The sequence below is a fragment of the Thunnus thynnus genome, chromosome 1 (assembly GCF_963924715.1).
Source record: "Thunnus thynnus chromosome 1, fThuThy2.1, whole genome shotgun sequence".
NCBI lineage: Eukaryota > Metazoa > Chordata > Actinopteri > Scombriformes > Scombridae > Thunnus > Thunnus thynnus.
The window spans coordinates 28,508,583-28,527,814 of record NC_089517.1 but is presented as its reverse complement, the minus strand read 5'-3'; the positions used below and the strand labels follow the sequence as shown (position 1 = coordinate 28,527,814).

Here is a 19,232-nt window from a genome sequence, read left to right as displayed (position 1 = left end):
AAAGTGGATTATGTTGCAGGAGTGGTTTGGTAAATTTTAATGGACATTTTGACATTTTTGACTTTTTTCTGACGCTAGTCACTATTGGAATCAGTTGTATCTGACATGAATTGAAGCTGACCACAGCACCCACCCTTTATTTAAGGAATAGTTTATACATATATATATATATATGTGTGTGTGTGTGTGTGTGTGTGTGTGTGTGTGTGTGTGTGTGTGTGTGTGTGTATGTATGTATGTATGTATGTATGTATACACACACATATATACATATATATACATATATATATACATATATATATATATATATATATATATATATATATATATATATATATATATATATATATATATATATATATATGTATTTATGCTAAGCTAACTCCTTCATACTTGCTTCATATATATATATGCACTCTCATTTATGTACATCACTGTAAATATGAAGTTAGCATGAAGACTGAAAATATGAGAAAACAGCTAGCCTGGCTTTGGGAAATCACAGCTCTTGGCCAAGAAATAGTCAGAAATACCCCCGTAAAAATCATAATGTTGCATTTGTTTTTGTGCAAATCAAACAAACAAGATATACTGTGGTAATTAGGGAGCTTTAGGTGCTGGTTGGCATTTTTTTAACCTTTGAACAGAGCCATGCTAGCTGTTCCCCCATGTTTCCAGTCTTTATGCTAAGCTAACTCCTTCATACTTGCTTCATATTTACTGTACAAACATGAGAGTGGTATTGATCTTCTCATCTAACTCTTTGAAAGAAAGCAAATAAGCCTATTTTCCAAAATATAGAACTATTAATTTATTAAGAAAACTGTAAACATTTTGATGGTTTCATACTCAGTGGAAAGATTTTGGTTAGAGTATCACTTTAAGCACATGTAGGAAGCACATGTTAAAAAGATGCATCTCCAGTAGATTTTATCCATGCATGCATGTTTTTGGAGAATTCAACATTAAAACTGCAATTACTTGAAAATACAAATGCCAAAAAGAGTAATAATTAAACCTTTATAATGGAAATGAATTACTACATAAATATACTGATTTAGGGTATATTGATTTGGAGTGATTCACAATCTAAATTAAGCAAAACTACAAGGCCAACAAGACATTCAGACTTCAGCATGTTCCCGCAGCTACAAACTATACATTCACATAAATGGGCTATTATGTATAGCCTGTTATATACATGTAATAACTTGGATATTACATGTATATGCAAAGAACATTTACTGCTCAGTAATGACAGAATATATTGAGTAAGGATTTGAATTGCATGTTTATAAAAAGTAGGAAGGTAGTAAACAAGTAAATGAGACAAGTGAAAAGCTGCTGTCCATTGCACTTTTTATAAGTTTAAATTGCATCAGCCCTACACCTATTCAAATTGTGTTCACACAGAAATCAAAATTTGTCAGTCCAATCAGAAGAGCCAGCAAGGATCAGACTCCTCTAAGCTTCTCAGAGAGCTTCACTATGACTAACAACATTCCACATCTCCCTGTGCTCCAGTGGGCAGAGCACTGAAGCATGCACAGATTAGAAGGGTCCAGTTAAAATTCAGTTTGTTTGAATGTTTGAGTGCACAGAGCAAAGGGTTAAAGGATATAATGTCATTACTGATTCACAGTCACACGCTTAGTGGCTGAGAAGGCACAAGGTTACACAATGCACAGGAGAGTCCAGAGAGACTATTTTGTAGAAGAGAAATGTCTGTCTCATCTGAAAGAGAAATGAGACACTCAAGGCCCTCACGTGGTCTTATCCTTTATTGGATTACCACACACAAATTTGAAAGTAGAAAATGATTGCTTTTATCACGAAAGAGTTGACAGCAGGAATCACTCTTTTACACCTTATCGGATCCCTCCTTGTGTCTTCTTACAGTCCCATTTACACTTTGCCCAGAGTGAGAAAGCCAAATCAAAAGCACCATTACTTCAAAGCACCACTAGGTTTCTGCTGCATTTAGCAGGCAGGGCTTTGAAGTAAATAAAACAATCCACGCAACGCAAGAGACACAACATAATATTAAGGGAATAACTATCACAAATAAATCCAGGAATAGGGAATGGGTGAAACTAGGATACAGAGAAAAAGATAATGATCAGAATATTGTAAAAGGACACAAGAGACAGTACGAACAAAGGTTTGGTGTGGGAGGAAAGAGGGAAACGTAGATAGACACTAGATAGACGCAACACTGGCATAAGGGATTTAGACAGAATATTTTCATATAAAACAACTTTTTAAAAAATTAAAATGAATAACGTGGTTGGCGTTTGTTTTATTTTTGTCTGGCCAGTGACCGCTGTGGTGAGGGTGGGCTCTTGAGAGTTTTTACGGGTTGGAGTGGTTGGGACAGGGGATTGTTAGTTCGTTCACGATCTAGGTACTACAGGACATAGACCACTCACTCTGTAGCACCAAAATGGTGGCCTGAGCGCGGATCCAGGTGATGGCAGGGTTTTGTCGGAGGTCATTGCGCTTGGGGTCGTTGCTGGCCCGGCACTCATAGGTCCCAGAGTCCTCCAGTGTGAGGCGAGTGATGCCAAGCACACTAACCCCATTGGCACCGTAGGCCGTGTTGATAGATACCCGACGCTTGCGGGCTCCATCCCACAGCTGCTTGAAGGAGTCGGCCCGGTTGATCTCGGCATACCACCACTGGATCTCTGGAGTGGGGTTACCAACCACGTCGCAGTACAGCTCAAAGGTGTCCCCCGTAAGCTTAGTCTCAGACATTGGCGACTTCACAAACCCAGCTGGAGAGGAAAAGTGTATCGGGATGGCAGGGAAAGAAACGGCAGAAGAGGGATGGAGAAGCAAATTAAGTGGGATCAGAGTACATACAAACAAAAGAGAGGATGATTTAAGGGAAATGAAAAAGAAGCAAGCCTCAAATCAGTGATAGGTGGAAAAAGAAAAGGTCAATGATTGTCTAAATCCAGTCCGTTCAACGTCAAGGTTCCCTGGCCCACTAAGGCCATTGACCTGTCAGACAAAGTCATAGTCAACCAGTCCCATGTTCATGCCAGCAAATAGGGTTAGTATCTTGTGTATTTTCTGTCTTTTTCTCTCTCATATTTAACCTTTCATGTGCCTATGCTTGAAACAAACAGTGTAAACATTTGTTACAATACACTGAACGTAGTACATGTAATTTCACAAAATATTCAGTAAATATGTGATGAAGGGGAGAACGATTAAGCATTCTACCTGAGTTTAATCAGCCTCTGGCGGTTTCTTATAGGTTTGTTTATCAGAACCTTGTCAAGTAGGTGAACAATCACCCAACCCTTTTCTAAATGTACTCTGTTGCAACAGTCAGTGGCACCACTCCTACTTGAGCTCATTGAAATGAAAATTTCTCACAAGTGTGCCTTGTATTTGTCAGTGCTGAATAAGAACCGGCTTGGGAATTTATTTGTTTCATCTAAATCAGTGGCTAAGAAATGTTCTCCATGAGCCTAAGTCTCACAGACACCTCTGTCAGAGGAATAAATGTCAAATTAAAAAGGTACAATGATGTGCGTTCTTAAGCTGAAATTATACCTTAGCGTCTGCGACTATGTGAGGGTCCACTAGGGTCCCCGTGATGTAAATTTCGTCATCAGAGGGTGTATGCGTGGGCTCTGTGCAGAAATCCGCATAACTGCAATTTGTTGTGACCATGTGGACTTGTCCGCGCCAGTCCGCGCGGTCACAAGGCTGTCTTCCTGTAGACACCAATCTACTGCGCATGTGGTGTCCGCAGCTGTCTGTGTACGCGTCTGCTTGGGACTATATCTGTGGCTTTCAGTCTAGTGAGCATCTTACAACTATAAGGTTATTCCCTCAACCACGGATGTTAGTAAGTTAGTTTGTTAGTTAGAAGGATGGCTCAGAATATTCTTAGGATTAGTAATGAAATTTTGAAAGTTGCACCATGGGCGAATGAAAAAGCAATTCATTTTTGGTTTGCCGTGCCTTTATACGTCCAGTTATAAAGCAATTTAGCTCTTAACCCCCTTTTTATTTGATCTATTTTTATTTTATTTATTGCGTTTTTGACTCAATCGTCATCACAGTTGCTTAATAATATTATACAAGATTGTATATGTATGAGTTTTTCATACATTTTTTGATATGGTACACCAGTCTCCTGTTTCCATCAGTAGTGCAGGGTGCTGGATTACCATCACACGCTGGGTGAGAGGCAGGGTCCACCCTGGACACAATGCCAGTCTGTCACAGGGCTAACATACAAATTCACACTTACATTCACACCTACAGGCAATTTAGAGTCACCTGTTGGCCTAACACAGATTCGAACCCAGGGTCTTCTTGTGCCACTGTTTTCTCATAATTGGTTGTCAAATTCTTGTTGATGATATTGTAGCATGTTAAATAATCCTGATTATTAAAAGATTCTGAATTATTTTTCACATATGACTTTTAAAAGTCTGAGTTCTAAATTGCCATTATACAAATGCATTTATTTTACTTCAACAATAATCAGCACATTTAAATACAGATGCCACTTCTCATAGTTTTTTTACCTAAAATTTTCAGGGAAATTGTCACAAATAGATGTAAGTGTATGTATGTCTGTATAAACCTAATCTATCTTAATCCATATCAGCTCTCAGCTCCAAAAATTAGGTCAACCAGCTTTCATTTTGGATAAGCAGGACTTTAAGAGCAGTTTCTCAAAATTCATTTATGGTTACAGTAGAAAAGGATCGTTCAACCAGCTTCTCCTTTCACTAAAGGACTGAGATGACATTTTGAAATCACAAACAGTTGAATTGTCTTTTTAAAACATGTAAACCTGAATATGCACATAATGTGAATCCCCAATACATGCCACTGGCTTTTAGACCACTGTTTCTCAGACAAACAACCCTGATTTTCATCAGTGGACTACCTTACTGCAGTGTGGAATAGGAAACACATTTCATTTCTGAAATGCAGTGGAATTCATAATAAAATGGGATCCATATGCATTATTACCACAACTCTAAATGTACCACTCTCTGTTTGTGCCTGATTCATGCTCCTGTTCCACATCAGTAGTTAGCCCAACAATACACTGCCAGCCCTAATGAACCTCATCTAATGACAAATCACCTGGACCACAGACACTGTTCTCTGCTTCCCCTGCAGCCTGTCAGCTGTAAACCACATGTGCTTAAATAAATCAGAAAAAAACACTGCTTCAACTCTGGCCTGAATTTTTGTACAGGAAATGGGAACAGAGAGCCTATGGTCTCTTGTGTCTAAATACAACAGCTTACAGGCCCTCCCAGATCTGTCTGCCCAGCTCAAAGTAATGTATCATAAGTACATGAACAGATAAGAATGTAGAAGCCAGTGGAAGAAGTGTAAAAAACTGCGGTATTCATCTCACCCCCACAATGAAGGCAATTACATTTAAATAATTTTATTGGAAGTTTAAGTTTTAGCTTTCCATGGTTTATATAGTCCTTTTCCATAATTCTATAATGCAGTGTTTGCAAAGCTTGAGGCCAGTGTGATCTATACAATGGACTCTAACAGGCCACCAAAGTACAGCCAAAATATTTCACACACTTGACAATACATGGATTTTAGTTGGCACCATGGTAACAAGTCTGTTGCCCAACACCAGTTCCCGACTCACAGCCACGTGGAAATAAATTGGATGATAGGAAGAATAGTGAAGAGATTTTAGCAAAAAGAAAAAAAATTGCAGTCTTCCTGCTAGAAGATGAGTCTGAGGATATTAGGTGCTTACGACTTGCGTTTCTATGCACGATGCCTAGAGATATGCAGAGTAATTAGCATTTGTTTCTTTTCTCTGGAAACATCTGGGCCCATCAAGCTCACCACATAATCCCAGAGGGTGAATCCAAGCCTATCCGCCTACACTGTTAAAGCAATATTTCAATTTGACAGAACATTTACTATGGCATCCTTTACTATGACTATGGGTATGGCAGTAAACTGGCTTGGCACATGGCACAGATAGCTATTGCCAGCCATGCGTAAGTGCTCATAATCACAGTGAAGTATCTGCTTAAAAAAAAGTAAAGAATGTCCTCCAAGGTGATGGCAAATTAAATCAGAAAAAGGAAGAGCCTGATTTAAATTCAGGCTCCGAGAGGCTCTGTGGAGGAATATGCACAGAACTAGAGACAACACTCAACCAATGAGCAGACCAATTTGTGTGTTGTTTAAACAAGGTTCTTACACTGCCAGTGAAAACAAAATACAAAGCAGCCGGTACTCATTCATTTCAAAGCTGTGCTGGGAAATAAGTGACTAAGAATGGAGCCATGGATGGTGGACAGATCTCAGCAACTTTGAGACAGAAGAAAGATGAACAGCGTTCAGAACTCTGTCTGCAAATGAGCAGGACTGCTGTCAGCATATCTACCAACTGAAGGGCAGATGTGTTGACTTCAGTTCCAATCAGTGTGTTCTTCACAAATGCAAAACAAGAAAAAAAAGATGATGGTAACATCTTTACTTAGTTATCTTTAGTAGGCACATCTGGCTGCCTTTTTATTTTATGTGGACATCAGTAAAAAGAAAAAGGAAAGGAAAATTATGTAGGCTTTTAGGGCTGCAACAAACATGAATAATTGAATTACTTATTTATTGTTGATCTATTTTTCAATTAATTGTGTATTGTCTGGTCTAAAATCAGTAAAATGTAAAAAAAACAACAAAAAACAAAAACTCCAGAATGACACATGGGAGCTTTTTCTAATCTGGCGCAGTACTTGGCAGGACATCATTTGTCTGTGCTTTCCAAAACTGTAACAAATCACTGTTAAATAATGTTTTATGACATGATGACACTATGAAATGAACAGTGGTTTCCTGTGGCAAAGACCACTGTTGTGTTATACCGTCCCACCTGACCCACCACATCCAAAATGAAGAAATTTGTCAACTTGTATAGACGACATCTCAACTGCGCCACTGCTCCGGTTCATAATAACTATGACCACTAGATGGCATCTGTCACTCAAACATAATTATATGTCGTTTTTGCGCGACTGACCTATTGTGTTATTTTTCTTAGGAGAGTCTCCAATTTCACAGCACCTAAGATGATGTCTTCAAATTGATTGTTTTGTCAGAAAGTCCAAATGCAAAAATAGTCAATTTATAACGATATAAAAGCAGCAATCTCTCACCTTTTTGCTTGGTATATAACTTTAACTATAAATCTATGATTAAAATTGTTAATGTTTACGTAAATTTTATGTTTCTAAAACTAAACTTGATTCAACTAATCGATGAATTGACTAATCACATGGTAAAAACCTATATATAAAATTAACATAATCTAAATTAGTGTTTCTATGCATTTTACTACAATTTAACATTTCTACCATGTTACTACTACTGTGGTTTGTATAATGCCTTAAAATTCACATAATGGACAGCAGTGCCTACAAGCTATAGTTTGCAATTGCAAGCTATTGGCTGCAAGAGACTTGGTGACTTGGCCACACGTGAAGTCACTGGCAGTGTTAGCACACAGTTACACATTAAAACAAGATCTAACAAGCCATAAGTTGACATAGGAAATAATAAAACATAAAACAGTCCACCACAAAGTGGATCTTTGCAATATTTACAGCTGGGATAAATCCTGAATGCTGGTGGTGACCATGTTCTAAACTACCTGACCTACTAAAGACACGTAGACTGGAAGGTTTGCTTTGAATTATAGTAAATGAAAATATCACTTTAAATAATGAATACAAACTATAATATTAACCACATGGACAGTGATTTGGTGGTGGGTTGTCAGCTGATCACATAGTAAGTGAGGGGTGTTGCATCTCAAAATGCAGGATTTGCAAAAGAAGATTATAAGAGCTACAATTTAATGCGTGCAGAGGTGTAGTTGCTGTGGTGGTTTGTATGGAATCTAACCAAGGAGGGCAAACATTTATGAGTAGATGTTTTAACAGAAATGATTCAACACAAAATAATGAAGTCCTTCACGGTCCAATATCTGACTAACACGCTTCAGCTCATTTTACTCCCATCTGACATGTACACAACAGCATTGCAAAATAACCTGTGGTTTTCTGTGACAAGCTCTGTCTGAGGCTGTATGGAAGTCATAGTCATTACAACCTACATACTCGGCTGATGTAGGTAGAGAAGAGAGAGCTCCCCCGAGGACTGACGGCAAACCACACACAACCACCATGCATCCTGAGAGTGAGTCAGCAGCCTGCCTACAACCTGGATCCCCGTCCACAGTCCCACAACACAGACAGAGAAAGCAGCGAGTAGGAAACCCCCTAGGGCCACTGAACTGGTTATGTGCTAGGCAGTGTGTGTATATTTGAGTTAGTGGGTGTGGGTGCATCTGTGTTGTACCTGTATGGTACAATGGTAGTTATTTGCAGGTCATTTGTATGACATAATAGTTTATAGTTGTGACCATTGTTTAGATATATATATATATATATATATATATTTTTTTTTTTTTTAGATGAGGAAATTGGTTGTTTTTCTTCGTCACTTGCAGGTAGAGGCCAACCGTAGCCAAACAGGTGTTTTCGGGTTTTCTGGTTGATTTAGAGTTCATTTTGGGTGAAAGTTTGGCAGAGCTACCCTGGGAGTGAGTCATGGTCACCAATCTCTAATGACTCCAAATCATAAAGGTGTAACTTGTCCTGCCCTAACAGGAACCACAAAACAAATAGGGTGAGTCAGGGAGTGTCAGTCATCCACAGTCTGCAGGCATCTACGCAGTCCTGAGAGAAGGTCGAAATAGGCACAACTGAGAACACCTGTGTGAGAGATCAATATTCTGATAATTTGTCACAATATGGGGACCTCTTTATGGACATGTTTTGTTTGTTTTCTTTTTTCTTCACCCTCTCTCTACTTTTTTTTTTTTTATCTATATGAGGGTAGTAACTTTTTCACACTGCCTAAAGTTAAATACACACCTTGATACCCTCCCTGCTCTGTCAAAAAGTTAAACAACTCTAAAGGGCCATATTTGTGGTTTTCATGTAATAGCACATTAACTACAAATCACATGTGCTTTAAATTACTGCCAACCATTTCTTTAGATTCCGTTCCGTTTTTTTTAAAAATTAGTTTTTTAAAAATTAGTTTTAAGATGAGTTTCCTACCTTCCAAACATCCAGTGCCTTCTATTATTTTTCAGTAAAGTTTAAAAATCATCCTTTGGACACTAGTAACGTGTTTGATATAGGACACAATCAAAACTGTACTGTCTAATCCATGTGGGAAGAGACTGGTTTTACAGTTTTTCTTGTTCTTGTGCACACACAAAACAGGTTTAAGGGTTAGCTGTTGAAAAAAACATGGCATTCACAAGCTTTGTTGTTGAAAAATCTAACCAAGAAGTAATTTGCAACAGAAATACCAATACCCCTTTCCAAAGTAATTAATAAATGAATAAATTGGCCTAAATGTTTGCTATAATGGATTACATGTATCAACCAAGATGCAAGTTGATATTCAGCCATGCTAAAATGAGCATAACATCATAGATACATGGAAGGTATAGATAAATGGTATGTAGTAAGTAACGTCAGCAGTAAAAAGAAGTGGATGTGAGCAAAACAAACAGTTTTCTATCCCTACAGGCAAGTAGTTATATCAGTGTTGAAATATTATACAAGGAGAATGCTATTCAATGTGTAGAGGCCATGTGATATTACTCAATTTGGTTTAGTACCAAATTGCTCTGATAATACTACTTTACTAAATACTGCTAAAACAGCTCACGTGGTAGGAAATTACTGTCTTTAAGTCACAATCATCAAGTATTTGAATTCATATAAGAATTTGCACACTTGGAATACACTTTGTAGGTGGGATACAGTATGTAGTGAGCAGCTGACAGTTTGACCTGTCAAAGAGGCTGCAATTGTGTACACAAGGCCCTGACAGAGTGGTTGTAGTTTTCCTCACTCACAGTATCACATCACTGATAAACCTAATTTAATGTCACTGTGATAAAATATTGCTGTTATTTGTAAGGCTGAATTTCCAGAAAAGCAGGCATTGGGGGCGACCATTTCCATTTCAGTGATAATACTTGAGTCTGTCATTCAGATCACAGAAGAGAGGCAACAGTTTAATGAGATTTAAATCCCAATAACCCCTGTGCTGGGTAGAAATGCTCTAATCCCATCCTCTAATCACAACCAGCGAACACTTCCTACTTCCCTTTCAGAGGTCAAAACAAGGGAATTCAAATGATTTGATGTAAAAACCGAAGCAGCACTTAGGTAGATATGTCACGGGACACTGATTCCCATCATCGTAATAACACAATAATTCTTAAATTGTGTCTGCAATGTCACTAGTTAAAATTCCCAGGCTGATGGGAGAAATGTGGCCAGGTATACATGAAAATAACATCTTTGAGTATTCTGTCTCTGAGCTGCCCTTGTGTACCATGCTTAACCTGAGTTGTTCCTGCAGAAGAGCCAGTAGTACAGGGTTATGGCTAAATTGGGGAGCTTCCAGCTGTGAATATGTGTAAATGTATGAATGTGAAGCAGGGTGGTGCTGAAAAAACAGCATGCATGCTGAACAAAAGCCTTTCTTGAGCATATCACTATTAAAAAAAAAAAAACATTCCTCCCCTTACAGTTGTGTATGAGTATATGACTGCAGTGTGCTTTATACTGTGTGATGCCGCTCCTAATCAGTGCAGTCCATATCAGATTTCACAGTAGGCAAGCATGACTCACTGTAAGAGCTGGCTTGAGTCCGACAGCATATTTTCCAGACTCACAAATGTACCTTTGTCCAGAGCATGGACAGAAACATGATAATGGACAAGTTGCCGCATCATAAACAGTGCGTCTATTGATTGAGTGGTATGCTTATCTCAAAATGGGGAGTTGGCCTCTGTTGATAACATTTCTTGGCACAAGTGGCATACAGAAGAACTAGAGGGCCAAGTATTGACAAAAAACTGTATATTGTAATTTCCATACACATTGCAGTGCATGTGGGCATAGCCCCCTCTACATGATGTCTTTGTACTTTAATGTACTGTGAACCTATGTGCTCTAATCAGTTACATCAATATGAACAAATATAAATAGTTAATTTTTAACATGCAAGTAATTGTATCAGGTCATTACACTACAGCAGATTCTCAACAAGTCATCCAAAATCATAGGCAACCCACTTCCCTCATTTGAATCTCTACATAGTCACCGAACTGTGTGAGCAAAGAAGATCATCTCTGACCCCTCACATCCTGCTCATAACCTCTTCCAGTCCTTCCCTCAGGGAGGCGCTACAGGTCACTGCCCACTAAGACTAAACGCTTCACAAACAGCTTTTTCCCCTTAGCCATTAGGACTCTGAACTCCTCCATCGAACCTCCTCCTCCCATACTACTGACATGCATTACCATGCACCAACTGTATATTCTTGTGTGTACTATGTTTCTGTGATGATATGTTGACTGCATGCCTGTATTGTGTCATGATAATATTAATTGTTAGCTGTTGTCCATTTATGTATTTGTGCTGCAGAGTTTAATATACTGTACTGAAAAAAAAAATTCCACCAGCCTCGGTCGTGTGGCTAATAAACTATCTATCTATCTGTCTATTATTCACACAGGCAGTGATAATATAACGACAGTGTCGGCAGTCAGAGTGGGCTACATGGTTCGTGGGGGGAAATTATGTAAGACAGAAAAGCACTTCCTTCAGGTCAGCCCCAGCCACCTTCTCAACAGTCTTTATTTTCTTTGCATAAAGATCACATCATCTCACATCAGCTTAAATAGTTCGCAACCACCTAGCAAGTCTTTAGGAGGTTGTGCAGCTGTGCACAAGGAGGCCGTCCATTAAGAGTTAATGGATTCACTTTCACAAAAGGACCTTAAAGCCACAGTTCTCAGTGCTGTGTCTCAGTGATAAAAATAGAAACAAGGCAGAATGGACGGATGCTATTTACAGTCCTCCAAATATCTGTCGCAGAAGCCGACCACCTATAGTAGGCCTACTTTTCCCTGAACATGAGAGAATAATGGCGTGAATTCCCTCTGCTTCCCAGATGCAGTGATTACATCTCATGCACTTATAATTATTATTCTCCCCACGTCACTGCCTGAACTCTGTACTATCACAGGAAAATCTAGCATTGCGTAAGAAGCCATGCACTGATTACCCTTAATCTGAACTGTGAGAGAGAAATGAAATGGCTTTTGGATGCATGCAATGTGACCAAATATAAAAACAGCACTAACTGTAGCCTATTATGATCATACCTGTAATTAATGTAGGGTCTGTTTGCTGAGCATGAGATATGTCTGGAGATTAGAATTTAGGATCTCTACATAAAACAGATGAAGCACAAACACATGTAGTGACTAGGGGGCAGCAGTCTGTCTCCAACTGACCCCTGGTTGTATGTGTGTGTGTGTGTGTGTGTGTGTGTGTGTTTCTGTGGTATGAACTGGGCCCCAGTGAGTGGGCACTAACACTGGACAAAGACCACAGGAAGTGTTTGGAATGCCTTTGCTTGAGCTTTATCAAACAATAGTGGGATTATTGGGTATTTGATTTTCCAGATAGCAAGATCAGAGAAGGCCTCGCCGTGCACTCACACACACTTCAAGCACCTCCAAGAAATTAACAAAGAAAAAAGAAAGGAATTCAAGGGATAATATTTTGTTATGTAACTGCTGTGGTAGTTTAGTGTTTTTGTCTCCTCACAAGATGAAGATGTAGCTTATCTGATCGTGTAAAATTAGCTTGTTGTTCAGACATAAGTAATTTTGAACATTTTCCATTTCAGATATTTGCAAAAATAAATCCCTCAAAGGTAGGACAGTGCTGGATTGAGTTTTTTCACAACCTTCTCATCCTATCATCAGAATACACGTCTCATTAAGTCTTGCATGGTGGGTGTCCGATTATCCCACTGGAAAGACGAGGCGGACATTAAGTATTAAAATTATAAGTATGCAAAGTAATTCTCTCCCTTATTTTTCTCTAAAGGGGGATTAGATCATGTCAGTGACATTGATTTTTCAACACAGGGGCCTTGACCTTTGGGTAGAACATGCTCTTCTAAATGATATGAGTATACGCGATGATTATATTATTAACAAAAATTGAAATATATTGATTCCAGTTGCATATTAAAGTGCCAACTTCTTTATAATCATGTCAGGGTTGCTAAGGGAACCTATTGATGTTCTTTTGCAATTTAAAAAAAATACAGATTCAAAAGATTCCACTTTCATTTCATGAGTGGCGGCTGATTTGTGTGCGCCTCTGGGTGATGTGATTCAACAGAATTTGAATTTGGGACATGCTGTATCAGAGGAGGACAGCCTGGAACACCCAATAACATGTTACCAACATTTACTTAAACCAAATCCTGTCAGTTTTATTATGATTAAAAGCGAACTTTTGAATTGTGTTATTCACAAATAAATATCATTTGTAGCTCTTAATCTTTATAAATCACATCTCTCGTTCCCTTTCATTTTTGAATACTTGGATAAAGGAAACATCTGGTGCTCCAACATGCCAAATAATCAGGTAAGGAAATAAGGGTGTTACTTGTGCATGTATTACGTTTTGAAATAGCTGAAGACTGAGCCAACTGGGCAAGAAAGAAAGGTCCCCTTAAGCCTGCATCACAGGAAATGTGGTAGGCAACAATAGTGAACTAGTTTTGTCAGTCGAAAAGATACACATGCACAGCAACTGTGATACAGGAGGGCCTGGTATTTACAGTACAACTCACCGGGCGAGTCTTTAGCCTGTATTTGGTGTTGATAATAGGTTACTTGCTCAACGTCCAAAGCAGGTTAGTCTTGCTTGACACACACTGTCACCTAACCCCCTTTTGACTAAACAAACTGTACACTGGCAGCCATAGACTACCATACTGTATGTAGATATTCACAACTTATTACATGAAGGTACAAAGCTCAGTTTTGTTCACAGCAACAGCATTCATTGTGTAATTTAAAGGAAATGGAAAAGGAAACATATCCGACTTGTCCTCTTACACACTCACAATACTCAGTTGAAAATTAGTCACCTTGCAAAAAAAAAAAAATGTCACAATAACATCGTGAGTTGTCATGCTGTTTTCTTAGTTTAGAGTTGGTTACATTGAAGACAGATTGTATAGTCAGTGATGGAATCAGATATGTTGGTTGTCTAACTCTGGCCTTGATGTCGAGATGCGTAAAACGATAGTAGAGCTTTTAACGGAGTCATTCGCAAAATCCTCTTTAGAAACATTTCGCGTCCCCACACAAGTCAAGTCACTTTCCCTCAATGCGCTGTGTACAATAATGCCATGGACACATCTGGCATCTTACCGTTTTGAGCCACAATGAAAGGCAGCATCAAGTTCCCCAGAAGGACCACCGCCAGCATTACTGCGTTAGGATGCATCGTCGGGGCTCGATGAGAGTACCAGGGTCTCGGTCGGACGAATGTGGGAGGAGAGATCGTGTATTGATCACAAGCTCTAGAGAGATGGGCCCTGCATAGCACCTGGTTCTTTAAAAAAATTGTCAGCCGAGGTTGATTTCAAAAAATGTCTGTAGAAAAGTCGCCCGGATTCAAAGACCTTTGGACGACTGCGATGAGCGAAAGGTCCGGGACGAGGCCAGCGGCTCAGGGATGCCGATGTGTGGCCATAGGCGGTGAAGAAGCCTCGTCGGATTGCGGAGGAGGGGTCTTGGGATGTCAGGGAGATTGTCCACAGTGTAGTTCTGAAGATTCAAAGATGCGCAGAGCGATGCGCATTTGCGCACGCACGGTCACGGTTCGGTGATTAAAATGAAAGTAACGCACAAATTATTCCCGGCGGGAAGTGATGTAGCCGAAACATCAGTCTGTTATCAGCAGCGGTCTATTTTTAATACTAAAAAGAGGAACAGATGCTGGTAGGACACCGACGGCAGCAACGACAAGCTGCGCGTACCCTATGCGCTCATGACCGCGGCACAGACTCACAGAGGCTGCACATAGTACAGTGTACTGTATAACACGTATGTAATTAAATGCTGTTTGGGAACTCAGGCAGTTATTCTGTGGCTACACATGCTCCATTTCCTTGTCAGTGGATAGGCTTTCATTTTTATTAGATGACACATTATCTGGCATTTGGAGGATTTTGTTCGTGCTCATATAGTATTTAATGGAACAGTCGGCGACCACAGTAATAGCAATATGATTTCCTATACTGGCCACTCTTTTCAAGATCTCTTGCAATATTAATGTAACCATTTTCAACTATCACCAGTGGTCAAGACAGATGTGTCACCAACTACGCAGAGCAAACGACAAATAATCTTATACGCACGATTTTACATTTGAAAAATTTGATGAAATGAAAACAACCCAGCCGCTGTTTTCACCAGTCACATCTTTCCAAGCCTATTTCACAGCGCCTAAATACTTTCCCTTGTCAGGTTTTAATGTGAGGAGATTATGGTGATGCTTTTGAACTCGCTGAGGTCATTTATAAATTATGTCATCACATCAGTGGCATGGGTGTCCTCAAGCTGTATGTACCACATCCCCTTGAAAGTTTAACATGGCCTCCTGTAATCCTCTCAATCCCTAATCTGTGCTGTCGCATGGGCGACCTCATGTGGTCAGTTAATGTAAACTGAGAAAGAGCCAGCATGCATCTAATTTTTGAATTGCAGATAATTGAGACAAATTAACTCAAAACATCCAAGCATTTAATAACTAGGCCTGCAGTTTTCTGAGGTAAATTAAGCGGTCTCTCTTTAGTTGAATATGTTTGTAATTGTAACATTTCATTCTTTTATTTAGTTTTAGTGTAAAATTGGGCCTATAACTTGATTTTTAAAAACAAAGGCTTGCTCTTTGACAGATGCCTACAGCTCCATGCATTTTTTTGCTTGAATATTGTAAATGGTCCTTCTGTGCTCAACTGCAGAACAAACTTCCCTCCACTTTACAGCCCTCCCTCCAGTTTGTCCATGGGAGACCACATTTAAAATGTAACCCCACCTGAAACCTTGCACAGACCAATCAGCCAGAGAAATGTCAGAGCAGACGGCACACCCTCCTTTGTTCAAAACCAATCAGAGTGGAAGTGTGGCATTTTGCCCGAGGGGAAAACTTACCCCTGGATGCGTTAATTACGCATCACTTAGCTGTGTCCAATGTGTTCACAACGGTGGACCCTCATTTGGGTTTTTTACAACGACTGTCTTCATTTTTCGGTCAATCTAGTATGGAAAGTAGACAACAATGGCTTACCAGACTGAAAAATGAACTTAGCAACAGTCCTCTGGTATCAAATGTGGCTTTTGGCTTTATCCTCATGGGACTAGAGAAGCTGGTGGAGCTGGAGTTTGAGTGTCCTTGCAACCCTACATGGAACGGAGTGTTTTCATCAGCATTCTTCACCATTCCTGCCATCATGGCCTTCACCTTGATGCTGATCATTCAAGGATGTAGATGTGATACGTGGTGCAGGAAAACTGTTTCCCTCTCCAGTTTCGTTCCTGCTATCGTGTGGCTGATTTTGTTGTTCCTCGATGGCCAATACTTTGCTTGTGCTATGACAGACTGGGAGGGTAGATTTGTACTAGTTGACAAGGCAGCTCCGCTGAAGTGGTGTGAGCCAATTAGTGAGGGAGATGTCAGCCCACAAGAACTAATGCTCCGCTCACAGCAGCTGTTTGTTTTTTCTCAGGTGAGTAGAATCATTTCTAGTTTACAGAAGATTATGTAGGATGAGTGGAGTGCTAACACCAGAGTGTGCACTGTAAAGAATCTATCCATAAATATATATAAATATAGCTTTGTTAATAGACTTTGTTAATGAAAAGTACAGTTCACATCTTTTCTGTTAATATTTACTAAAAAAGCATTGCTCTACACCTTTGCACCCCAGGTTATAGGCATAGTCCTCCTCATTTTCATCTGTGCGGGTCTCGTAGTGTATGTAATCAGAGAAAGCTGCCAACAAGAGGCGGAGATGCAGGATGCAGATGTAGCCCAGCTCACTGTGCTCAGGATGAGGTCTCTACAGTCCAGGACATCATGAGAGGATTACACCGCCCACCACACCTGCCCTGCTGGCATGGACACTTTGTAAATACCCTGAACAGACTTTACTAAGAGTATTTGTAACTATTGTCAATAAGTGCCATTTGAAAGTATTTTCCCTTCTAAAAATTGGACGTGTCTTGAATGATGCTGCCATAAATATGAATATAACTGAAAATATTGTACCTGTTTTGTTGTATTATCAGTGAATACGTACACAGTGTTGTGCCTGTATTCATCTGATATTTCAGTGCAGTGACAAATTATTTCATACCTGTCTTTAAATTGATATTTCACTTTGTCTCATTTGGTCAGTTTTTTAGAGTCATAAATTTTCAGCCAGCACCTCTGAGACACTTACTTTCAACTTTTTATACCATGCAAATATTGTTTCATTTTCCACCTGGACATTTTTTGTGCCTTTTGTATAAGCTACATTCAGACATATGGAAATACTACTGGTGATGGGATCCACCAGGCAGCTAATATTGACCTGACTAATATTAGATTACTCTTACTATCATTTGAGTTGCGCATGCCAATAATGAAAATGTTTTATCAAAGTGAAATTTCACTTTAAATACTTTCCCCCCTCCTGGGTAGCAAATATCTCCAGATTTTTGTATGGTTGGACATACATCACGTGTAAGTCTACCTAACAATGATGATCAGACTGAACTGAACCTTATGATTTATCTGTTTGACAGCTAGAGATGTAAAACCATGTACATTATGATTTGTATTATGGCTGCAACCAGCCAAAAGTAGTATATAGACACAAATTCTATAACAGTATTTGCAGTATGTTTTTTTATTGTTTTGTAATAAAATAATTTATTTATTTAAGTAAAAACCCTCAGGGATTTTGTACGGTCATGTCATACTAGCCAGTAAGATACCACAATCCTCACATTTGTGGATTTAAGTTTGTCTCAGTGTGATCAACTCACTTGTGAAACTAAGTTTTGTGACATCGTTCTACCAAGTAAATTTTACAGATACCTTTACTATACTGTTGCACAAAATATAATCATTTAAATGACAAATAATGCTGCTTTGACATTAACAACAGTGTATGGTAACATTTTGAATATCCTTTCTTCTTTTAGTGGAATTATATTAAAAACCAAAATACCTTAACTCAGCTGAAACACGGGTCCTTGGCTAAAAAGGTGAGCAGGAAATCAGTGTAACCCAGGCTATAAACAGCATGATATCTACAGAGGAATATAAAGGCGTCTGTGGGTTCTCAGGTGAGCAGCACCTATGTTGGATTATTGTCCAGTGGCTCTGCAGCCCACAGAGTCTGTGCAGGTCTGTCAAAACCAATGCTTACAGTTTAGTTTCGACCTGTATTTGTGGATATCTACAACATTGGCCAGATGCCAGCTAAGCCCATTAAGTGCAGAAATTGTGGCAGACCCTGCATATTCCTCCTTTGGGGGGCTTAGGTAGGACTTTCTGTGTGGCCTTGAGGAAGTTGTTTCCTTTATCTGCTCTGCTCCCCTCACTTTTCGACACATCAGAATGTCATGTTCATCAACAGGCAAATGTAGACCTGCAACTGGGACTCAACTGAATTTTGAACTACTTTATTTCCTTTTCAAACTGTTCTTGACCAGAGTAGTTGATCTCTCACCCTAATGACTTAAAGGTAATATGACAAATGCTGCCAAATTTATCCAACTTTTTTGTACAGGCCTTTGCTAAAGTATTGATAAACGACCTTAGGGACCAAAGGAAAAGGGAACTCAAACACAAATGCAACTCTCTTAAGCCACAGATACTGTATTACAGGAAATCTGTCATTTTTAAAGACTTCAGTGCAAGAATTGCTTCGTCTGACAGTCCTGAGCCACTTCCTCTTTCTTTCATACTTAAAAGGGAAACGTGGTTCATACATAATACACTAAAGGTAACTTTGGTATGAGTTATAGTATGAGCCAATAACATACCTGCATCCCATATTGGTAGATAAGCATGCTTCATCACTGTGTTCTCTCCCTTCTTTGTATAAAGTATTTTTAATCAACAAAGTCAACCCCTCAGTGATAGCAATGATTATAATATAATAGAGAACATGCACCAGCTTCTGTTGGTCTGTCTTACTGTACACAAGACTTCATTGATTAGGACATTCATGTTCAC

The 19,232-nt window shown here is 39.2% G+C and overlaps 1 protein-coding gene and 1 long non-coding RNA gene across 3 annotated transcripts in view; one reads left to right on the top strand and one right to left on the bottom strand.

The window, feature by feature from the left end:
• Positions 1–14,840, bottom strand: part of nptnb (neuroplastin b) — a 29,162-nt gene extending 14,322 nt beyond the window's left edge. The window contains exons 1-2 of one of the 2 annotated variants that reach the window (XM_067594470.1): positions 14,366–14,840; positions 2,430–2,777 (exon numbers count right to left, since the gene is read on the bottom strand). In XM_067594470.1, coding sequence (XP_067450571.1) covers positions 2,430–2,777; positions 14,366–14,441 — 424 coding nt within the window. In that variant the 5' untranslated portion in view covers positions 14,442–14,840. The remainder of the gene's footprint in view (positions 1–2,429; positions 2,778–14,365) is intronic. The other variant, XM_067594480.1, reaches the window with a different exon arrangement.
• A 19-nt stretch (positions 14,841–14,859) lies between these two features.
• Positions 14,860–17,385, top strand: LOC137185941 (uncharacterized). The gene is made up of 2 exons (XR_010928938.1): positions 14,860–16,728; positions 16,930–17,385. It is a non-coding gene; the product is annotated as an uncharacterized lncRNA (long non-coding RNA).
• The last annotated feature ends 1,847 nt before the right edge of the window (positions 17,386–19,232 follow it).